Consider the following 18,513-nt stretch of genomic DNA (forward strand, 5'->3'; position numbering starts at 1 on the left):
CTAAGGTGTTTCCTTGACCTTCCTAGACTCTCCTAAGGGCCGCCTTGATCCTCCTAGGCCCACCAAGGGCCACCAAAAGGTCGCCTTGGCCCGCTAAGGGGTTGTCTTGACCCACCTTAGGCCGTTTTGCCCTGCCTTGACCCGCCTTCAACTGCCTTAGCCCACCTTTGCCACTTTGACTAGTCTTCGGCCGCCTTGACCCGCCTTAGCCCCCTTTGACCCGCTTTGACCCTCCTAGGCCGGCTTAACCCACCTAGGGCCACTAAGGGGCCGGCTTAGCCTTCTTAGGCCTGCCTAGGCCACCAAGGGGCCGCCTTAACCTGCTAAAGAGCCGCCTTGGGCCACTTTAGCCCGCATTGGGCCGCCTTAACCCCGCTTTGGCACGTCTTGATCCCCCTTACCCGCATTGCCCCGTCTTGACCCTCTTAGGCCCGCATTACGGGGCTAGGGCCGCTTTGACCCACCTTGGGCTACCTTGACCCGTTAAGGGGCTGCCTTCACCTGCTAAGTGGCTGCTTTCACCCGTCGAAGGCAGCTTTGACCCGCTAAGGGGCTTCCTTAACCCTCGTAGGCCCACCAAGAAGCCGCCTTGACCCTCGTAGGCCCACCAATAGGCCCACCAAGAGGCCGCCTTGACCGGCTAAGGCGCTGCCTTGACCCTCCTAGGGCCACCTTGACCTTCTTAGGCCCACCAACGGGCCGCCTTGACCTGCTAAGGGGTTGCCTTAACTCTCCTAGACCCGCCTTGACCCTTTGAGGCCCACCAAGGGGGTCGCCTTGACCCTCCAAGAGCCGCCTTGATCCTCCTAGGCCCACCAAGGGGTCGCCTTAAATACGCTAAGGGGCTGCCTTGACCCTTTTAGACCCTCTTAGTGCGGTTAAGCGGCTGCCTTGACACGCCTAGGGCCGCCAAGGAGCCGCCTTGACCCGCTAAAGGGCAGCCTTCACCCTCCTAGACTCGCTTTGACCCTCCTAGTGCCACCAAGGGGCCCCTTTTACCCACAAAGGGGTCACCTTTACCCGCCTTGGCCCACCTTTGCCCGCCTTGACCTGCCTTCGGCCGCCTTGACCCGCCTTCAACTACCTTAACCTGGCCTTGGCACTCCTTGACCCGCCTTAGCATGCCTTGATCAGGCTTAGGCTGCCTTGACCCGTCTTAACCCTCGTACGCTCGCCTTCTTGACCCCCTAGACCCGGCTAGGGCCGCCTTGACCCCCCCCCCCCCAGGGATGCCTTCACCCTCCTAGACCCAGCTAGGGCCGCCTTGACTCTCCTAGGCCCTCCTAGGGCCACCAAGGGGCCGCCTTTACCCGCCAAGGTGCCGCCTTTACCTGCTAAGGGGTCGTCTTGACCCGCCTCGACCCGCCTAGCCTTGACCCGTCTAGACCCGCCTTGACCCGCTTTGGGCCGTCATGACCCGCCTTGACCCGCTTTGGGCTGCCTTAACCCGCCTTCACCCCACTTGGGCCGCCTTGACCCGTCTACGGCCGCCTTGGCCCGCCTTGACCCGCCATGATCCACCTTGGGCGGCCTTGACCCGCCATGATCCACCTTGGGCGGCCTTGACCCACCATGGGTTGCCTTGACCCGCTAAGGGGCTGCCTTAACCTTCCTAGACCCGCCTAGGGCCGCCTTTACCCTTCTAGGCCCGCCTAGGGCCACCAAGGGCCGCCTTGACCTGCTAATGAGCCGTCTTAACCTGCTAAGGGGCCCCTTGACCCGCCTTAGGCCGTCCCGCCTTGACCTGCTAAAGGGCCCCTTGACTCGGCCTTGACCAGCTTTGACACGCCTTGATCCGCCTTGGGCTGCCTTGACCCGCCTTGACCAGCCTTGGCCTGCATTGGGCCGCTTTGACCCTCCCAGGCCCGCCTAGGGCCACTAAGAGGCCGCCTTGACCCGCCTTCGCCCATCTTGAGCCGCCTTAACCCGCCTTGGGCTGTTTTTACCCGCCTTAACCCGCCTTGACCTGTCTAAGGCCGCCTTGACATGCTTTGGCCCTCCTTGATCCGCGCTGAACCCGCCTTAGGTCACCTTGACCCGTCCAGGGGCACCTTAACCCGCCTTGGGCCGCCTTGACCCTCCTAAGGCCGCTAAGAGCTGCCTTAACCCATCTAGGGCTGCCAATGTTCTTGCGTTCACCCGTCTAAGGCCGCCAAGGGGTCAGCTTGACCCGGTAAGGGGCTGCCTTGACCCTCCTTGACCCGTCCAGGGCTGCCTTAACCTGCCTAGACCCGCCCAGGGCTTCCTAAGGCCGCCAAGAGGCCGCCTAGACCTGTTAAGGGGATGCCTTAACCCTCATAGGCCATCCTAGGGCCCCCTTGACCTGCCTAGACCCGCCAAGAGGCCACCTTGACCTGCCTAGGGCAGCCTTGACCTGCCTAGGGTAGCCTTGACCCGCCTTGGCCCCTTTTGACCCTCTTAGGGCCGGCTTAACCCATCTAGGGCCACCAAGGGGCCGCCTTGACTTGCTAAGGAGCCGTCTTGGGCCGCTTTATCCCGCATTGTGCCGCCTTAACCCGTCTTGACCCGCTTTGGTACGTCTTGATCCGCCTTAGGCTGCTTTGACCCATATTGGCCCGCCTTGATCCTCCTAGGCCCGCATTGACCCCCTAGTCCCGCATTGACCCCCTAGACCCGGGTAGGGCCGCCTTAACCCCTCTTGGGCTGCCTTCACCCGTCGAAGGCCGCCTTGACCCGCTAAGGGGTTTCCTTAACCCTCCTAGGCCCACCAAGAGGCCGCCTTGACCCTCCTAGGCCCACCAAGGGGCCGCCTTGACTCGCTAAGGGGCTGCCTTAACTCTTCTAGACCCGCCTTGACCCTCTAAGGCCCACCAAGGGGGCCGTCTTGACCCGCTAAGGTGTTGCCTTGACCCTCCTAGACCCTCCAAGAGCCGCCTTGATCCTCCTAGGGCCACCAAAGGGTCGTCTTGGCCCGCTAAGGACTGCCTTGACCCACTAAGAGGCTGCCTTAACCCTCCTAGACCCGCCAAAGGCCGCCTTGACCCTCCTAGGCCCGCATAAGGCCACCAAGGGGCCGCCTTGACCTACTAAAGAGCAGTCTTGACCCGCCTTAACCCGCCTTGGGCCGATTGAACCCGTTTATGGCCGCCTTGACCTGTTTTGGCCCGCCTTGGGCTGCCTTAACCCACCTTGACCCTCCTAGGCTCGCCTTGACCCCCTAGGCCAAGCTAGAGCCGCCTTAACCCACCTAGGGCTGTCTTGACCCTCTAATGGGTTGTCTTCACCGGTCTAAGGCTACCTTGACTCGCTAAGGGGCTGCCTTAACCCTCGTAGACCCGCCTAGGGCCACCTTGACCCTCGTAGGCCCACCGAGGGGCCGCCTTAACATGCTAAGGGGCTTCCTTGACCTTCCTAGACCCTTCTAGGGCGGCCTTGACCTTCCTAGGGCGGCTAAGCGGCCGCCTTCACTCGCCTAGGGCCGCCAAGGGGCCATCTTGACCCTCTAAGGGGTTGCCATAACCCTCCTAGACTAGCCTAGGGTCGCCTTAACCCTCCTAGGGCCACCAAGGGGCCGCTTTCACCTGCTAAGGAGCCGCCTTGACCTACCTTGGGCCGCCTTGACCAGCCTTCGGCCAGCTTAGCCCGCCTTGGGCCGCCTTAACTCGCCTTTGGCTACCTTAACTCGTCTAGGGCTGCCTTAACCTACCTTGGGCTGCTTTGACTCTCTTAGGCCCGCCTTGACCCCCTAGACCCGGCGAGGGCCGCCTTAACCCCCGTAGGGCTGGCTTAACCCGCTAAGGGGCTGCCTTCACCCATCTAAGGCCGCCTTGACCCGCTAGACCCGCCTAGGGCCGCCTTGACCCTCCTAGGGTCACCAAGGGGCCGCCTTAACCCATTAAGGGGCTGCCTTAACCCTCTTAGACCCTCCTAGGGCCGCCTTGACCTGCCTTGGGTCGCCGTGAACCACCTTAGGCCGCCTTAACCCGCTTTGGGCCGCCTTGACCCGCCTTGATCCGCCTTGGGCTACCTTGACCCTACTAGGCTCGCCTTGACCTCCTAGACTCGGCCAAGTGTCGCCTAGGGCTGCCTTGACCTGCTAAGGGGTTGCCTTAACCCTCCTAGACCCGCCTAGGGCCACTAAGGGGCCACCTTGACTTGTTAAGGAGCCACCTTGATCCGCCTTAGCCCGTCTTGGGTCGCCTTAACCCGTCTAGGGCTGCCAAGGGTCCGCCTTGACCCGCTAAGGGGTTGCGTTCACCCTCCTAGACCCTGCCTTGAGCCACCAAGGGGCCGCCTTACCCCGCCTTGATCCGTCTTGGGTCGTCTTACCACATCTTAACCCGCCAAAGGGCTGCCTTGTCTCGCTAAGGGGATGCCTTAACCCTCCTAGGGCCGACTTGACCTCCCTAGGGCGGATAAGCGGCCGCCTTGACCCGTCAAAGAACCGCCTTGACCTACTAAAGGGCTGCCTTCAGCCTGCTACACCCGTCTAGGGAGGCCTTGACCCTCCTATGCCCGCCTAGGGCCTCCAAGGGGACGCCTTGACTCGCCTTCGGCCGCTTAGATCCTCCTTCGGCCGCCTTGACCCGCTTTGACCCACCTTGACCCGTCTAGGGCCGCCTTGACCCTCCAAGGCCCACCTAGGGCCACCAAGGGGCCGCCTTAACCCGCTAAGGGGCTGCCTTCACGCTTCTAGACCCGCCTTGACCCTCCTAGGGCCACCAAGGGACCGCCTTTACCTGCCAAGGCGCCGCATTTACCCTCCTTGACCCGCTTTGGGCCTGCTTGACCCGCTTTGGGCCTGCTTGACCCGCTTTGGGCCTGCTTGACCCGCTAAGGGGCTGCCTTGACTGGCTAAGGGGCTGCCTTAACCCTCCTAGACCCGCCTAGGGCCGCCTTAACCCTTCTAGACCCGCCTAGGGCCACCAAAGGGTCACCTTGACTTGCTAAGGAGCCGTCATGACCTGTTATGGATCCGCCTTGACCTCCTAGACCCGTCTTGGGCCCCCTTGACCCGACTTGGGCCGCCTTAGCTCGCCTTGACCCGGCCTTGGCCAGCCTTAACCCGTCTTGGCCCGCCTTAACCCGCTTTGGCACACCTTGATTCGCCTTGGGCTGCCTTGACCCGCCTTCACTCTTCTTGACCAGCCTTGGCCTGTATTGGGCCGCTTTGACCCTCCTAGGGCCACTAAGAGGCCGCCTTAACCCGCCTTCGCCCATCTTGGGCCGCCTTAACCCGCTTTGGCCTGCCTTTACCCGTTTTTACCCGTCTAAGGCCGCTTTGACATGCCTTGGCCCGCCTTGATTCGCCTTAGGCTGCCTTGACCCGCTTTGGTTCATCTTGACCCTCTTTGACCCTCCTAAGGCCTTAAAGAGCTGCCTTAACCCATTTAGGGCCGCCAATGTTTTTGCGTTCACCCTTCTAAGGCCCCCAAGGGGTCAATTTGACCTGGCAAAGGGATGCCTTGACCCTCCTAGACTCGCCCAGGGCTGCCTTAACCTCCTAGGGCCGCCTTAACCCGCCATGGGCCGCTTGAACCCGTCTATGGCCGCCTTGACCTGCCTTGATTCGCCTTGGGCTGCCTTAACTCTCCTAGGCCCGCCTTAACCCCCTAGGGCTGCCTTCACCCGTCTAAGGCTGCCTTGACCAGATAAGGGGCTGTCTTAACCCTCCTAGACCCGCCTAGGGGCGCCTTGACCCTCCTAGGGCCACCAAGGGGCCGCCTTGGCCCGCTAAAGGGCTATCTTGACCCTCCTAGGGCCGCCTTGACATGCCTTCGGCCGCCTTGACCCGGCCTTGGCTCGCCTTGACCCTTCTAGACCCTCCTAGACCTGTCCAAGGTTGCCTTGACCCTCCTAGGCCCGCTTAGGGCCACCAAAGGGCCGTCTTGACCCGTCTAGGGCCGCCAAGGGGCCGCCTTGACACGCTAAGGGGTGCCTTGACCCTCTTAGACCCTCCTAGGGCCGCCTTGACCTACCTAGACTCGCTAAGGGGACGCCTTGACCTGCCTAGGGCCACTTTACTCGCCTTGACCCGCCTTGGCCTGCATTGGGCTACCTTGACCCGCCAAGAGGCCGCCTTAACCCATTTAGGGCCGCCTTGACCCGCCTTGGGATGCCTTGACCCGCCTTGACATGCCTAGGGCTGCTGAGCGACCACCTTGACCCGTCGAGGGCAGCCAAGGTGCCGCATTGACCCTCCTAGGGCCGCTAAGAGGCCGCCTTAACCCATCTAGGGCCACCAAGAGGCCGCCTTAACCCATCTAGGGCCGCTAAGGGTCTTTTTGATGGAACCCATAGGGGTTCGAGAGTTGTCGAATTCGAATTCCAGAGTGTAGAGCCAAAATCGCCGTGAAATCTTTGTATTCCTCGTCTCTGTTCTCGAAGAATCTCCTTATGAACTCTTGCGTTGGAATTGGCTCGTCAAAGGAGATCTAGGAGCTACAGGGCAACACGTAGGATGAGGCGAGAGAAAGAATTGACGCGAGCAAAGAAAAGCTTACACAAACCCTCCAATTTTGGGCCGCTATGGAAGACGGTGTGCGGAGGCATTTGGGGACTCTATTACCTCATTAAACTGACTCCGTGTTATCGCCAAACACGGGTTTGGTCGGTCTTGTTATAAGACCCAATCTCGTCCACTCCCCTCTAATCCGGGGTGCCAAACATATTGTAAGTGTACATCAATTATTTTTTCTTAGTTTATAGTTTCTCTAGTTGTACACCAATTACGGTTACCTTGAATCCCAGGCCACATATTCTAATGGACTTGACATTGGGCTTAATAAATTGGGCTTCACTGTCACCACGGCCGACTATCAAAACACGCCACACCCCTTGAAGGCAGCCGAACTGACCTCAGTCTAAGATTACCGCCACACCCCTTGAAGGCTTTTTCGACCATAAAAGAAAACCACGCCAACGAAACGCAGTCACTCCAAAACCCCAAACACCATCGTTAATCAGTGCTCCGGAATCACTGAAATCTCTTCTCAGAATCGCCATCACTCCCTCTCTGCATTGGTAAGGTTTCAATCTCTGTCCCATAACGAATTCCATAACTTTGCGGACTCTTCTTTTCCTCTTGCCATTCATAACGTTATTTACTCTGTCTTCATTACTTAGGGTTTTGAACTTTCAATCAGAATTTCGATTCGAATTAGGGTTTTGTTAGACTCATCGTAGAATTATGGTTTTAGTTTGTGTAGGTATTTTGAAAGTTTATATGGAAGGAGAAGATAGCATATTAGATTCAATATATGATGATAACTTTGAGGATGATGGTGAGGATGTCGAAATGCTCGATGTCGAAGAAGGGGAGTTTGTGGTGCATGAATCACCAAACGGCTCGGTACAGGGGAGTGGTGGGAATGACAGTGGAGCAAATCAAGAGCATCAGAGCAAAGGTAGCAAGAATAAGAGGAAGAAGAGGAGAAACAGGAGAAAGAACAGCGGCGGCCCGAGGACTAATGCATTTGACTTAGACAGGTTATGTGCTGCCCTTATTGTGAATGAAAATAATTATGTTTTGGAAAGGATTTCGGAGCTCTATTGTGGTTTCTGACATTCTTTTGTTTTCCCTTTTTGCCAGGTTTGTTTCGGAGACGTGTAGAAATTTGAAAGAGCATAAGTCGTATTTGGTATACACTGCTGTTGCTTGTCTTGGTGTTGCTGCATTGTGTGATCTCATCAAAGAGGTAATTTATATAACTGATGCTTACTATAAAACTTTTTTGTGGAAAAAGACGAGAAAGTAAATTATACAACTCTGGATTGTTTTCTTTTATACTGTTTGTATTGTAATGATCTTCCTCCTTGACAGATATCATTAGGCAACTGGTCGTAAAATATGGTACATGTTTATCTTCATTAATGTGTGCCTTATTTGAGATGATCCGACCTTGCTGCTATTGTTATGATGCACTTTGCACTCAATACCTTTGAGCTGGGCTATCAGTGATTTTCTCAATTGAAGATCATCTATAATGTATGTCGATCAATTCTATTCTATACCTTCTTGACAACTCTTGGTTTTTTTTTTCTTTTTTTTTTCGCTAATGGGAATCCTGTTATCAGGTTAATGAGTTATGCTCCTGGATGTGCTATATGGTTACCTCTTAAGGTTGCCTTTACCCACTGAGACATCTGTCTCCTCTATAGTCCCCTTCACCTTGTAGCTTTAAGATGATCTAGCCTTGCCCCTAGTCTAACATCCCACTTCTAGCATTGTCCATACTAATTCTAGAGCGCTCTTAATTCAATTCTGTAACTTCTTGAACACTTCTGTTATTGGGATCGGAAATAATTTGTTGTGCTTACACTTAAGGTTGTCTTTATCTCAAGCCATCTGTCTGTTTTCTAGTCCACTTTCACTGTATAGCTTTAAGGGAAGCTGGGGTATCCTTCATGGGAGTGAACTTGAATGATTCGACTTACCTTTTTCAAGTGATAGTGAGATTCCGGGTAAAATAGTTCGAATCAACTAGAGCTGACATTTCTCATCCACTGTATTTGGCAACCCTACCGTTGCAGATTTCTCTTGTAGAAGCTATTAAGCTCCTTCCAATACTGTGCTTTGAGCTTTCATGTCTCTGGCTGAAACACTTGATCATGTGATACTCATGTAGGTTAGTACTTTTTGTCTAGGAGTTTCATTAGCCAAGTAGATCCATCTTAACACTGTTAGTTAATACTTAATAGACACAAATAGTGAAGAAAATACTCATTCTTGTTTCAAATACAAAACTCTGGGCATTTTGGATTACCATAAGCTCTATTCCAGGATGTTGAATTGTTGATAGAAAATTCTGTGATATTTATATGGCCTTCCATCAACTATCTCTTTGATTAATGTCTGAATTTTGTTATGTGCTTGTTTGAGGTGTTTATATGTATATTGTATGAGTTTATTTGTTACTTGTAGTCCCGAGGGGATTTAGAGAATAGTTACTTACTATTAGCTAGGAACATCTCAGGTGAATGCAATCCAGGCATGTGGAGGTCAGATGACTGCTAATGGCAGACGTTTGCGGACAGGTGGTGGTCTGCTGTGGAATATTATCAAAGCACGAGAGCCAAAGGCCTATAAAGAGATCATGAAGAAAGCAAGGGAATTTGAGGTGTGTTCTGAACCTTTTATTTTTTTTTTTTGAAGGAAACGTAATTGGCCTTATAGTTGTTGTCTAATTTGAGCTGTGCCGTAATCTGCTTTTACTTGTCTTTTGCATGCTGTATTTCATTTAGGGAATTGGTTTATGTAATGATGTTCATGTTATTATTGCCCAATCGTAGTCTTCTTTGTAATCACTCTTTATCTTTTCTATCCTTCTGCAGAAGCAATTCAAGCGACCATATAATATACAATCACCAACAAGCCAAAGTAAAGAAGAACCATCCCAAGTATTTGCCACTTCATCAGAGGATGGAACTCCAGCCAAATTTTTGAATGATTTGCAACATGTATCTGAAATGACTGAAATTCCTGAAATGCAGACTCAAGACAATCCTTCAAATCCCCGAAGAAAACATGTTTCTGTTCATGATAGGCTGAGGGTACCTGTGTCATATGATGATGACCTGCTAGCAGGGAAACCCAAAGATGATGCAATTTGATTGCGAAGATTATATTTTTCTGTTCCTGAATGGTTGGTCAGAGGGTTGGCATTGACTTTACTCACAGACGGAGTCATTTATTTGTTTTTACCATAGTTAGAGAGTGGAATATACCGGCACTATGAACTTGTGTTTAAAGAGATTTTCCTATGAATCTATAAGTGCTTTTGCCCCTATGGTTGGTTCTTATTTCAATTGATTCTCCATGTGGGAAATGTACAGTACAGAAGTTCATCGGATTCTTGCGGATTAGGTTCTAAATCATTCAAAACTTTAAAGGTACATATTTTGTCATCTTAGCATCTGAGCATTTTGATGGTTTATTGACCACACTTGGAGCAGAGTAATTATTCACTGTGTCTGGAGCATCACGTGGCACTGCTAAGTGTTGTACCTGGCTAATCATATAACTCAGATTCATATGGAGACCAGTACGGGGTAGAAAAAAAAATAATAATTAAATACACCAATCAGAAATAAAGATAAAACACGAGATTAAAATGGAACATCAAATAATAATTTCCCGTTTGAGCAAATAGAAATTGCTTGTACAACAAGAACTTCTGAGGTTGTCTTACCAAAACTACAGTTGTAGTGTTGTATTGAAAATGTGTGTATGAGTTACAGTATATAGATCGAACAGATCAAATGGCTTTCTCAACTCGAAAAGAGATAGGCCAACGTACTGCTTCAAAATCTATACAGGCGTCACAATGAACTGAAAAACAGGCACACCACGGTGCAGTCGTCTATCTTAGTAGTTGGGTACTTCGTGCTCCATGTGGCTATAGCTGTTTCAGTCACTCTCCTAGCAGCTGCCTCTGCACTTTTGGCTTCCCACACAATAGATGCAACTTCATTGTTACTAAGCACATCCCATATCCCATCAGTAGCAAGAACAATGAACTGATCTTTGGAGGTCAGGCGACGATGGGAGACATCAGGGATGGCAATGATGCCATAATCTTTGAGTACAAAGTCCCCAAAAGCTCGCGACATGGCTAGACCTGGAAGGAGCTCATGGGGCAACCACACTCTCTGGATGTGTTTTTCGTTCTTCAGTGCAAACACTCGACCGTTGCATGCTGTTATTCGTTCAGTTTCACCTGCATTAAAAGGGATAATTAGTCACATAACTACCTAAAACGTTCAAGGAGTAAACCAAGGTAGGTAGGATTAACTTCTTACTTGGTAAACCAGGCTTTAGATCAGTGGTTAATTGAATGCCTTCAATTCCATTCTCAGTCATTGTTCCCAGGACGGCTCTTGAGTCACCCAGATTAGCTATAAAAAGGTCCTCACCCTGTTTGATTCATAAAATTAAATCCCAAGAAAAAATAAGAAGGAATAGCAATTTGGTTGTCATAGTTTTCTTTCTTTTTACCTGTCTTATAACAACAACAGCAGTGCTTCCACTAGAAGAGCAGTCCAAATCTTGTTGTAGCTTAATCTCCTTGTCCATTACTCTGAAGGCATTAACAAGTGCCGCTTCCCACTTAGCAAAGTTCTTGCTTGGTTCTGCTTCAGCATCTGTTTCGTTGTTGCAATTTTGTTCACCATCTGATTTTGTTACTAGAGTAACTTGTTCAAGAGCTTCCATTTGGCTTTGTAGTAGTGCTGGTAGGCGATTTTTCACCATCTCACTCACTACATGACCATTCTTTCCATGCCCATCAAAAACTCCACAGAAAGATGCACCTCCAACTCCATAGCCCTAATGAAATGACAAAAGAAAGATATTAGTTATAGTCAACATACATGAAAGTAGTCATATCAGAATTCAAACAATGAACAGATCATGCTTTGATCAACAACAACAAAAACAAACCTGGTAAAGAATGGCACTGTCTTGGTTTAGTCCTTTGCTTCCTGCCCTAGAATAAAGAGAACCAAGGCTCTGATCCCCAAAGAAACTACTGTTCTTTCCAAAGAACATTGCATTTTCATTGCCATCTTGAATCTTTTGAGAAGCTGAGCAGGATATGCAGATTCCCATTACAACTGGAAATGTGGGGTTTTCTCCTTGCTTCCAGCTACTCTAAATATCATTCAAGTCGACTCTTTCATCATGGAATATAAAGGAACAGAATATGGGGCATGTTAGCAAAACAATAATTGCTGTATTATGATTGGAGCATATTTAAAGCGTCTCATCAGAGAGCTGAAAGGAGATTCAAGAATAACTATTAACTATATCTTAATGGTTGCTTGTTCATACATCACTTGGATTACTAAATTAGTCTTGTAGACTTTTGCATTACTTGTCATCATGGGTTTTACGGTTTTACTTCACTTTTACTTGGTCTTTTTCTCAATGAGTGACTCACAAGGCACAAAACCATGTTAGGGAAGTGGGAGAAGGAGATCACAGAAGCAAAGTTTACCTTGTTTTGCTCACCAACAGCAGCAAAAAGAAGAGAATGATCAGTTCACTCTTGACCAAATTGATACACTTTAGAGATGTCTCTAGAGTCCCTCAAACTTCATGAAAGGAAGATCAAGACAGTTTTTTTTTGTGTTTTTGTTTTTTGAGAAGAGGACATCAGGACAGTTGGGGGTCAAACTTTACAAAGAGGACAATAAGAGAAATAATTTTGTATGAAATTATATCAAATAGGAATTATGATATATACTTTATAATTGTTCAAGATGCACAAGTGGAAAAGGACCCACGTAATACCTCATGCCGGCAGAGTTCTTTGAGCTTTGTTGAGCTGAAGAGCTTATTATCAAAATGAAACTAATCATAGAAAACTCTAGAGACAATAATTGACAATTGGGTGATTGTGATCCATCCAATTATAGTTGACTTCTACTTGGTTCATACATGGATGATGAATTTGGATTCCTATTCCAATTTCTGGGATTCTGCAGTTCATTTTGCAAAACCAGTATATTGACTTCCATCTCTCTCTCTTTTTCTTTTGCTGTGGATATCCAATTTGTTGACTCCATAGGCATGGGAGGTGGCAAATAGTCATCAACGGATTTCTTTATATGGGAAAAAACTTTAGCCACACTCCAAAGGGCAGGCCTTGCTTGCTGTTTGGATCTTCTAACTTCTTATCAATATGCAAATGAACCATTATCTAATCTGTATACTGTCATCAAGTGTCTTCCTTTTCAATATTGCATTCTAGTTGCATTACAAAAATGATAAGGGCTTCCATTTGAACAAATATCACAAGTTGAGAGTAGAAAATAGCATTCCAAAATAGCCTTTGATTATTATTATGTAGCTGCATATCAAGAATTTAATAGTTTCATTAGTAGCTGAAACTCATCCTCAAGTTTCAGACCAAATATAAAAGGACAAATCCTCAAGAATTTATTCCACCAGACCACCACTAAACCCCATTTTAGGTTGTTATTGTGAGAATCTCATAACTTGGTAAAGACTTGAACTAAGTTATAAACTTATAACAGTAACAGTAGAGTTATAACTGTAATTCTACAAGGTGATCTAGAATCTCAGAGCACACTAGATAGAAATGCTTGAATAAACATTGAGACTGATAATAAAAATTTATTCAAATTGTCTAAACACGAGGATTCACAATTTGTACATACAAGATATTCCAAATTTAACTTCAGTGCAACTACAGACATATAAGACTTAATAATTTAGAAAGCCACAAGACCTCAGAAACTTAATTGCTGATGTTCTCATTGGCTGGATACAGATATACTATCGTCACTGGGTGTTGAGTCTGCTGGCAACCTTTTTGCGATAGACCTAGGTATGTCCAAGTAATCTTGTGAGCAACGCTGCTGAGGGTGTGACAGCAGCATAGACATGTGACGGAAGAGGGTTCGTGATAACCCTTGACCGCTCTCCAAGATGTAGCCCTCAAATTCAGTAACATGTTCGAGGGCTTCCACAAGTTTGTCATACACCAGCTGGGGGCAGTTGTCGGGTCCAGGCTTGTCATGAAGGTAAAGCACATCCATAGTGAAGATTTTCTGATTAACAGGCCACTGATGTTGTGGTTGCAGCGATGATCTGCAGTAGATAAGAATCTGAGGGGGTATGTCAGGATCCAAACATCACATAATAATCTCAAATGTATGGAAACAACAAGACAATGGTTGTCATTTGGTAGTTTCCAAATTTTCATCGAGGTATACACTTCCATGAAGACATGTAAAACATAAAACTCAACGACTCACCACCCTCAATATTCTCTTCTGCGCCCGGGATTTCTTTGCTTCATGAGCCGCCATTCGAAATAGAGTGGTAAGATCTGCATGCCCAGTTGATGAAGTGGCATACATCGCTCGAAATGCAGCCTTAGCAGACTCAACATCACTATTAAACTCTTTCCGTATCTACAAAGAGGAAAACTTATAAGTTTCAAACCAATCTATAAAGCTAAAACCAAATCATCACACAAAAAGGGACAACTAAGTGATAAACACAACCTACAGAGCATCATTCAAATTGCTCTCATATTCATATTTCGGAGTCTGATTAGCCAACACGGTATATAAACTATTCCTAGTGCAGCAGTACTCCACAAAACAAGTACATTTCAACATCACAGCAGCCAATTTACAAGTTCGAATTCATTAGGCTTGCATCACATGATCTCCAAGCAACCAAATGCATGCAAAGTAGTTGCATCACACCAAAGTCAACTACATTGCTAGGCTGATCAAATATGTGATCAAATCAAGGTCCCAACATTTTTTTACAGTGAGTAAAAAGCTTCACTAACTTATCCACAGCTCAACTAAAGGAACAAACTTTCATAGTTTGTGATCATGTACTACTTCTAATCAATTGAAATTGAATCTTACCAGTATCAAATAGAACCCCAAAAACTGAAACCAATTAAATAGAGACTGACCCAAGACGCGGACTTTGACAGAACAGAGAAGGCGAACCGGTGTTCGGGATTGATGGTGAGCTTGGCGTTTATGAAGAGAAGGATGGCTTGCTTGACGGACTCCAATCGGGTCAGGGCCCGGCCATTTGGGCCGGGTCGCATCTCCGACATACACTCCGGGTCGACATCCACACAGAACAGTATGTCCTCGTTGCTTATTCTTTCCGGCCTCAGCGTGTACCTCGTCCCACCCGATCCCACCCTCTCTCCTCCCTCCATCTCTCTCTCTCTCTCTCTCTCTCTCTCTCTCTCTCTCTCTTTACAAAGCTCCCAGCTTTGCTTCCAGATTTAACCAAAGAAGACATTTTACTAGACGCTGCGTTTCAATTGGGGGCATTTCGGTCTTTTAACGGTGGAGTAGTGGAGAGTGTAAAAGGATTCTGGGTTTCCATTTTGTTTTTGTTTGTGAAAATTGGAGATGGCTTGCTTGCATGACCATAGCTGCGAAGAACATGATTGCTCCTCTGATTGGTCTCTCTACAAGCATATAGACCTCCCAAAGGTTCAATCTTTTTGTTATTTTGGATCTTGTTCTTGCTTTGTTTGTTCTGCTAGTTGGTTTCGTTGTTTACTTGACTAAAGTTTTGATCTTGTTGGGTTTTTCTGAGAGTGCCCGTATGAAAATTAGTGACCCACATAAACCCTTGAGCTGAGATGTTGATTTTCAGACGCATTTAGCTTTTGTGAAGGAGAAGGGAGAGATGGGAAGGTTTGGTTTGTTCTTGCATTTTAAAGGTCTTAAATTTTTGTGTTGTTTGTGGATGACTGTTGGTGGATTGTGGTTTCGGCGCTTTGGTTGTGGGTTTGCTATAGGAGGAGGAATTGATGATTGTTGATGTGGGTTGAGTGAGAAGGGGTTGACTGATATTTTGCTATGCTTCCAACTATGTATATCGGACTTCCATTGAAATGTCTTGTGATCCTTTATTATATATTGAGCGAATGCCATGTTCTGTTTTTAGGTTTCTGCTTTAAATGAGTCAGTTCCGGGCAGTGTCAAGTCTGTGTTCAAAGCTTGGGAGGAGCGTCTGAATTCATCTGGGGTAATGCTTCCTTTCTTTCACTTTTCTGTTTTATCTTCTTGATTTGAAGTGTGGGTCTGTTCAACAGTTTCCTTTGAGTGAACATATATATCATTAATCATACACTTCACTGTTGAAGTAATAGTCCAAACCCTGTAAGAGAATAACATTTTTGACAAACAATGTGTCGGCAACTCGGCACTATCTAAGACTGATAAGTGCAGCACACAGGTTTTGATTGAGATTCAGTTCAAGTTAACCCAATTTTTTTATTGTAGTTTATGTTTCAGTCATGCTTTTGAAACCTTATTTCATTTTCCTTATCTGAACAGGGACATTTGGAGAGCAATGAGGGTGATCCTGAGTTACTTATTTTCATTCCGTAAGTGGTGTACAATTTCACAACATGAGTTGTCCATAATATGCACTTAAACAAGGAATGCAAAATTTTACATTGAAATATCTTACTTTATAGGGGCTTGGAGGTTTTTCCTATTCTTATTCCTCAGTCTAAGTTAAGGTAGTAATAGGAATAAGAAAGGCTCGCTAGCTGGGTTTCTTGGGATTGCGCACTTGAAGATTCCATTCCCAAATTTAGGCTATAGTAGATTTATTGCCTTAGTTTATTCATTTACATCAGTGGGAACATATGTTTGATTTCAGTAGTTCTTTAAGATATGTCCAACCTTAGTAGCATCTCGAGGTTCACCTAAAACATAACACTTAACACTTGACACCTAAACCATAACCTTAGTATCATTATCAATGATCCCGTTGTTTCATAGTTTATTCTATGAACCTCACTGAGTTTAGATAATGCTGATTGAGTTGCTTTTTGTTATATTTGATGTTTAACATATCTATAGTTTAACTGTATGTTGGCTGGCATCTTGAGAGATGTGCTTATGATCTATAATTTGGGACCAATATATAAGATAAACGTCTTCTCTTGTGCTGGTACTTTGGATTTGAACTGAGTTGATATATTTTTGTTTCTGATAGATTCACATCAGATGTGAAGATCAAGAGCATATCGATTGTTGGTGGTGTTGACGGAACAAGTCCTTCCAAGATGAGGGCGTAAGTTCAAACTTTAATATCTTCTATGGCTTTCATATATATCGGTGTAATTAGACATTGAGGCAAGAAGATCGAGGAAATCAATAATGATTAATTTATGGAACTCATGGGTCATCTGCTTATCAGTATGTAATATCTGTCACTACATTGATGCACTAATTTCAAACTTGTCCTTTCTGGCATGCACTTCATGTTTTCCAGTTGACAACTTTTATTCAGCTCTGGAATTCTTTGTCAGTTTCACTTCATATCAAATGTAATAACACGACATTGTTTCTTACTCTAGGTTCATTAACCGAGAAGGCATTGACTTTTCAGATGCTCAAGGAATGCAAGCCATTCAGGTAATGCTTTCGTTTTAAACCTGTGGGAGAGTTAGTTGACGAATTCACCATTTTATTTCTAAAACATGTGTTCTTGTTGTTTGAAGGAGTGGGATTTGGTTGAAAATTTCCAAGGAGTGTTGGAGTACCAGACAAGGTACATATATTCCCTACCCTTCATACTACTTCATACATGTTGCATAGTGTTTGAGTAGGTGAAATCTTTATAAGTGGTAATCTTATTCTATTTCAAATTGACAGCAGTTAGTTTAAGTAGTCATTTCTACTCTCATTTTTTTTTTTCTGATTTTTTTTTTTTCATCCTACAATCAGATATTCCAAATTTCAAAATGTGGGCAATATCACACTGCATTTCCCTGATAGTTTTGGTGGTGATACAACCAAGATTGAGTATATTGGCTTTAAAGGCGAAGCTACACAGGTAATTTCAAACGTTATACTAGATCTTGCTGCTTTACTTCTGCTGTTTCTACAAATAATTGATGTCCTTGATATGATGAACAGTTGAAGAGGGACATTGTTGCTACCATTGTTTATGAACTGAGGCCAAATCCTTCTGATCACAAGTAAGTTTTCTCTATCCCATTGGAATAGTAAAACATCCCAGTGTAGCAGTGTTGAAAGCAACTCATGTAATGTATGCCTGCAGTGTTGCTTATCAATTGTGGTTGTTTGCAGGACAAAGGCTGAAGGTGGGGGTCTTTCACATGTGGAATGAGACAGTCATGCTGGCAGTTCTAAGGCTGGAGGTGGGAAATGAATAGGTGCATTATCAATTAATGTGACCTTCAGTGCTTCTTGTATAGTGAGAATAGAAACACCGGAAAATACCTCAATCGGTGGCGCTCCATGTTTTCGTGGAAGCGTTTCGTAGTTTCTTTTTATGGTTGGTTTGTAGTCTAATCTACAAGCAATGAATCGGAAGATGTTGGTTTTGTTAAGGCTTGTACAATCTAGTGTCCGAATATGTATTACTCAACTAGTGTCATGGCCGGCATTGGTCACTGATGCCTAATGAGAAACTTACATCTATAGCAAAAAAATCATTGTTACCGTGATTTTACTTTGATCCGAAGTGTTCGTCGTGCATTGATCCTTTAAGAGAGCGTCTTGAATCATAGTCTCCTCTAAACACACATCATCAATAGAAGATCTACTAGAGTACTAGTAATAGAAGATCTACTAGTAAGATTGCAGGGCCGGTCCAATGTTTTGAAGGACCCGGTGCGAGAAAAAAATTAGGGCCCTTTGTGTTGAGAAAAAGAAAAACTTGAAAGAACATTGATTCCATTTTGAAGCCCCAGCCTCAATTGCTTTCAAACCTCCAAGCTCCTTTCCTTTGTTTCTAAATTTACAAACCAATACAAGGAACAAGTTGTTAAATTTATTGTGTGTATATTCAATTTATGTATAAAATTATAGAAAATCAAAAGAATACCTTTAGGGAATAGAACAAGAGAGTTTGAGTGTATAAACAAAGCCAATTAAGAGATAGGAGTTGGGAAATTTGAAGATGAAGATAGGAAGTATGAGTACCAGGAGGAAACAGAGAGTAGAGAGACTGAGGAACAGCGATCAAACCGAGGTGATCAATAATTGAATAGA

At 46.5% G+C, this 18,513-nt stretch overlaps 4 protein-coding genes across 4 annotated transcripts; 2 read left to right on the forward strand and 2 right to left on the reverse strand.

Annotated features, from left to right (window-relative positions):
• The first annotated feature begins 6,812 nt into the window (after positions 1–6,812).
• LOC101302612 lies at positions 6,813–9,807 on the forward strand. Its single transcript, XM_004290970.1, has 5 exons — positions 6,813–6,984; positions 7,161–7,449; positions 7,553–7,658; positions 8,937–9,080; positions 9,295–9,807. Exons 2-5 carry the CDS (start codon positions 7,187–7,189, stop codon positions 9,571–9,573), a joined length of 792 nt encoding a protein of 263 aa, XP_004291018.1. The 5' UTR covers positions 6,813–6,984; positions 7,161–7,186; the 3' UTR covers positions 9,574–9,807.
• A 348-nt stretch (positions 9,808–10,155) lies between these two features.
• LOC101302895 (probable protein phosphatase 2C 72-like) lies at positions 10,156–11,624 on the reverse strand. Its single transcript, XM_004290971.1, has 4 exons — positions 11,402–11,624; positions 10,958–11,287; positions 10,762–10,876; positions 10,156–10,679 (listed from the first exon to the last, which is right to left on the reverse strand). Exons 1-4 carry the CDS (start codon positions 11,567–11,569, stop codon positions 10,282–10,284), a joined length of 1,011 nt encoding a protein of 336 aa, XP_004291019.1. The 5' UTR covers positions 11,570–11,624; the 3' UTR covers positions 10,156–10,281.
• Positions 11,625–13,065: 1,441 nt separating this feature from the next.
• LOC101303183 lies at positions 13,066–14,723 on the reverse strand. Its single transcript, XM_004290972.1, has 3 exons — positions 14,424–14,723; positions 13,744–13,902; positions 13,066–13,593 (listed from the first exon to the last, which is right to left on the reverse strand). The coding sequence occupies exons 1-3, from the start codon at positions 14,679–14,681 to the stop codon at positions 13,240–13,242; spliced, it is 771 nt and encodes a 256-aa protein (XP_004291020.1). The 5' UTR covers positions 14,682–14,723; the 3' UTR covers positions 13,066–13,239.
• Positions 14,724–14,863: 140 nt separating this feature from the next.
• On the forward strand, positions 14,864–17,966 carry LOC101303475 (PITH domain-containing protein 1-like). The gene is made up of 9 exons (XM_004290973.1): positions 14,864–14,964; positions 15,425–15,505; positions 15,817–15,866; positions 16,487–16,564; positions 16,851–16,908; positions 16,995–17,044; positions 17,221–17,329; positions 17,413–17,474; positions 17,587–17,966. Exons 1-9 carry the CDS (start codon positions 14,881–14,883, stop codon positions 17,624–17,626), a joined length of 612 nt encoding a protein of 203 aa, XP_004291021.1. The 5' UTR covers positions 14,864–14,880; the 3' UTR covers positions 17,627–17,966.
• The last annotated feature ends 547 nt before the right edge of the window (positions 17,967–18,513 follow it).

The sequence above is a fragment of the Fragaria vesca genome, linkage group LG2 (assembly GCF_000184155.1).
Source record: "Fragaria vesca subsp. vesca linkage group LG2, FraVesHawaii_1.0, whole genome shotgun sequence".
NCBI lineage: Eukaryota > Viridiplantae > Streptophyta > Magnoliopsida > Rosales > Rosaceae > Fragaria > Fragaria vesca.

What these genes read in the sequence shown, in the direction of transcription:
- LOC101302612 (XM_004290970.1), top strand. Translation starts at nt 7,187, where the DNA reads ATGGAAGGAGAAGATAGCATATTAGATTCAATATATGATGATAACTTT. An exon ending in AATGCATTTGACTTAGACAG is followed by an intron (nt 7,450 to 7,552) that starts GTTATGTGCTGC and finishes CCTTTTTGCCAG; the next exon opens with GTTTGTTTCGGAGACGTGTA. An exon ending in AGAAAGCAAGGGAATTTGAG is followed by an intron (nt 9,081 to 9,294) that starts GTGTGTTCTGAA and finishes ATCCTTCTGCAG; the next exon opens with AAGCAATTCAAGCGACCATA.
- LOC101302895 (XM_004290971.1), bottom strand. Translation starts at nt 11,569, where the DNA reads ATGGGAATCTGCATATCCTGCTCAGCTTCTCAAAAGATTCAAGATGGC. An exon ending in ACAGTGCCATTCTTTACCAG is followed by an intron (nt 11,288 to 11,401) that starts GTTTGTTTTTGT and finishes TCATTTCATTAG; the next exon opens with GGCTATGGAGTTGGAGGTGC. An exon ending in TCTAAAGCCTGGTTTACCAA is followed by an intron (nt 10,680 to 10,761) that starts GTAAGAAGTTAA and finishes CTTTTAATGCAG; the next exon opens with GTGAAACTGAACGAATAACA.
- LOC101303183 (XM_004290972.1), bottom strand. Translation starts at nt 14,681, where the DNA reads ATGGAGGGAGGAGAGAGGGTGGGATCGGGTGGGACGAGGTACACGCTG. An exon ending in TGTCAAAGTCCGCGTCTTGG is followed by an intron (nt 13,903 to 14,423) that starts GTCAGTCTCTAT and finishes TCCTCTTTGTAG; the next exon opens with ATACGGAAAGAGTTTAATAG. An exon ending in AGAAGAGAATATTGAGGGTG is followed by an intron (nt 13,594 to 13,743) that starts GTGAGTCGTTGA and finishes ATACCCCCTCAG; the next exon opens with ATTCTTATCTACTGCAGATC.
- LOC101303475 (XM_004290973.1), top strand. Translation starts at nt 14,881, where the DNA reads ATGGCTTGCTTGCATGACCATAGCTGCGAAGAACATGATTGCTCCTCT. An exon ending in AGCGTCTGAATTCATCTGGG is followed by an intron (nt 15,506 to 15,816) that starts GTAATGCTTCCT and finishes TTATCTGAACAG; the next exon opens with GGACATTTGGAGAGCAATGA. An exon ending in AAGGAATGCAAGCCATTCAG is followed by an intron (nt 16,909 to 16,994) that starts GTAATGCTTTCG and finishes TGTTGTTTGAAG; the next exon opens with GAGTGGGATTTGGTTGAAAA.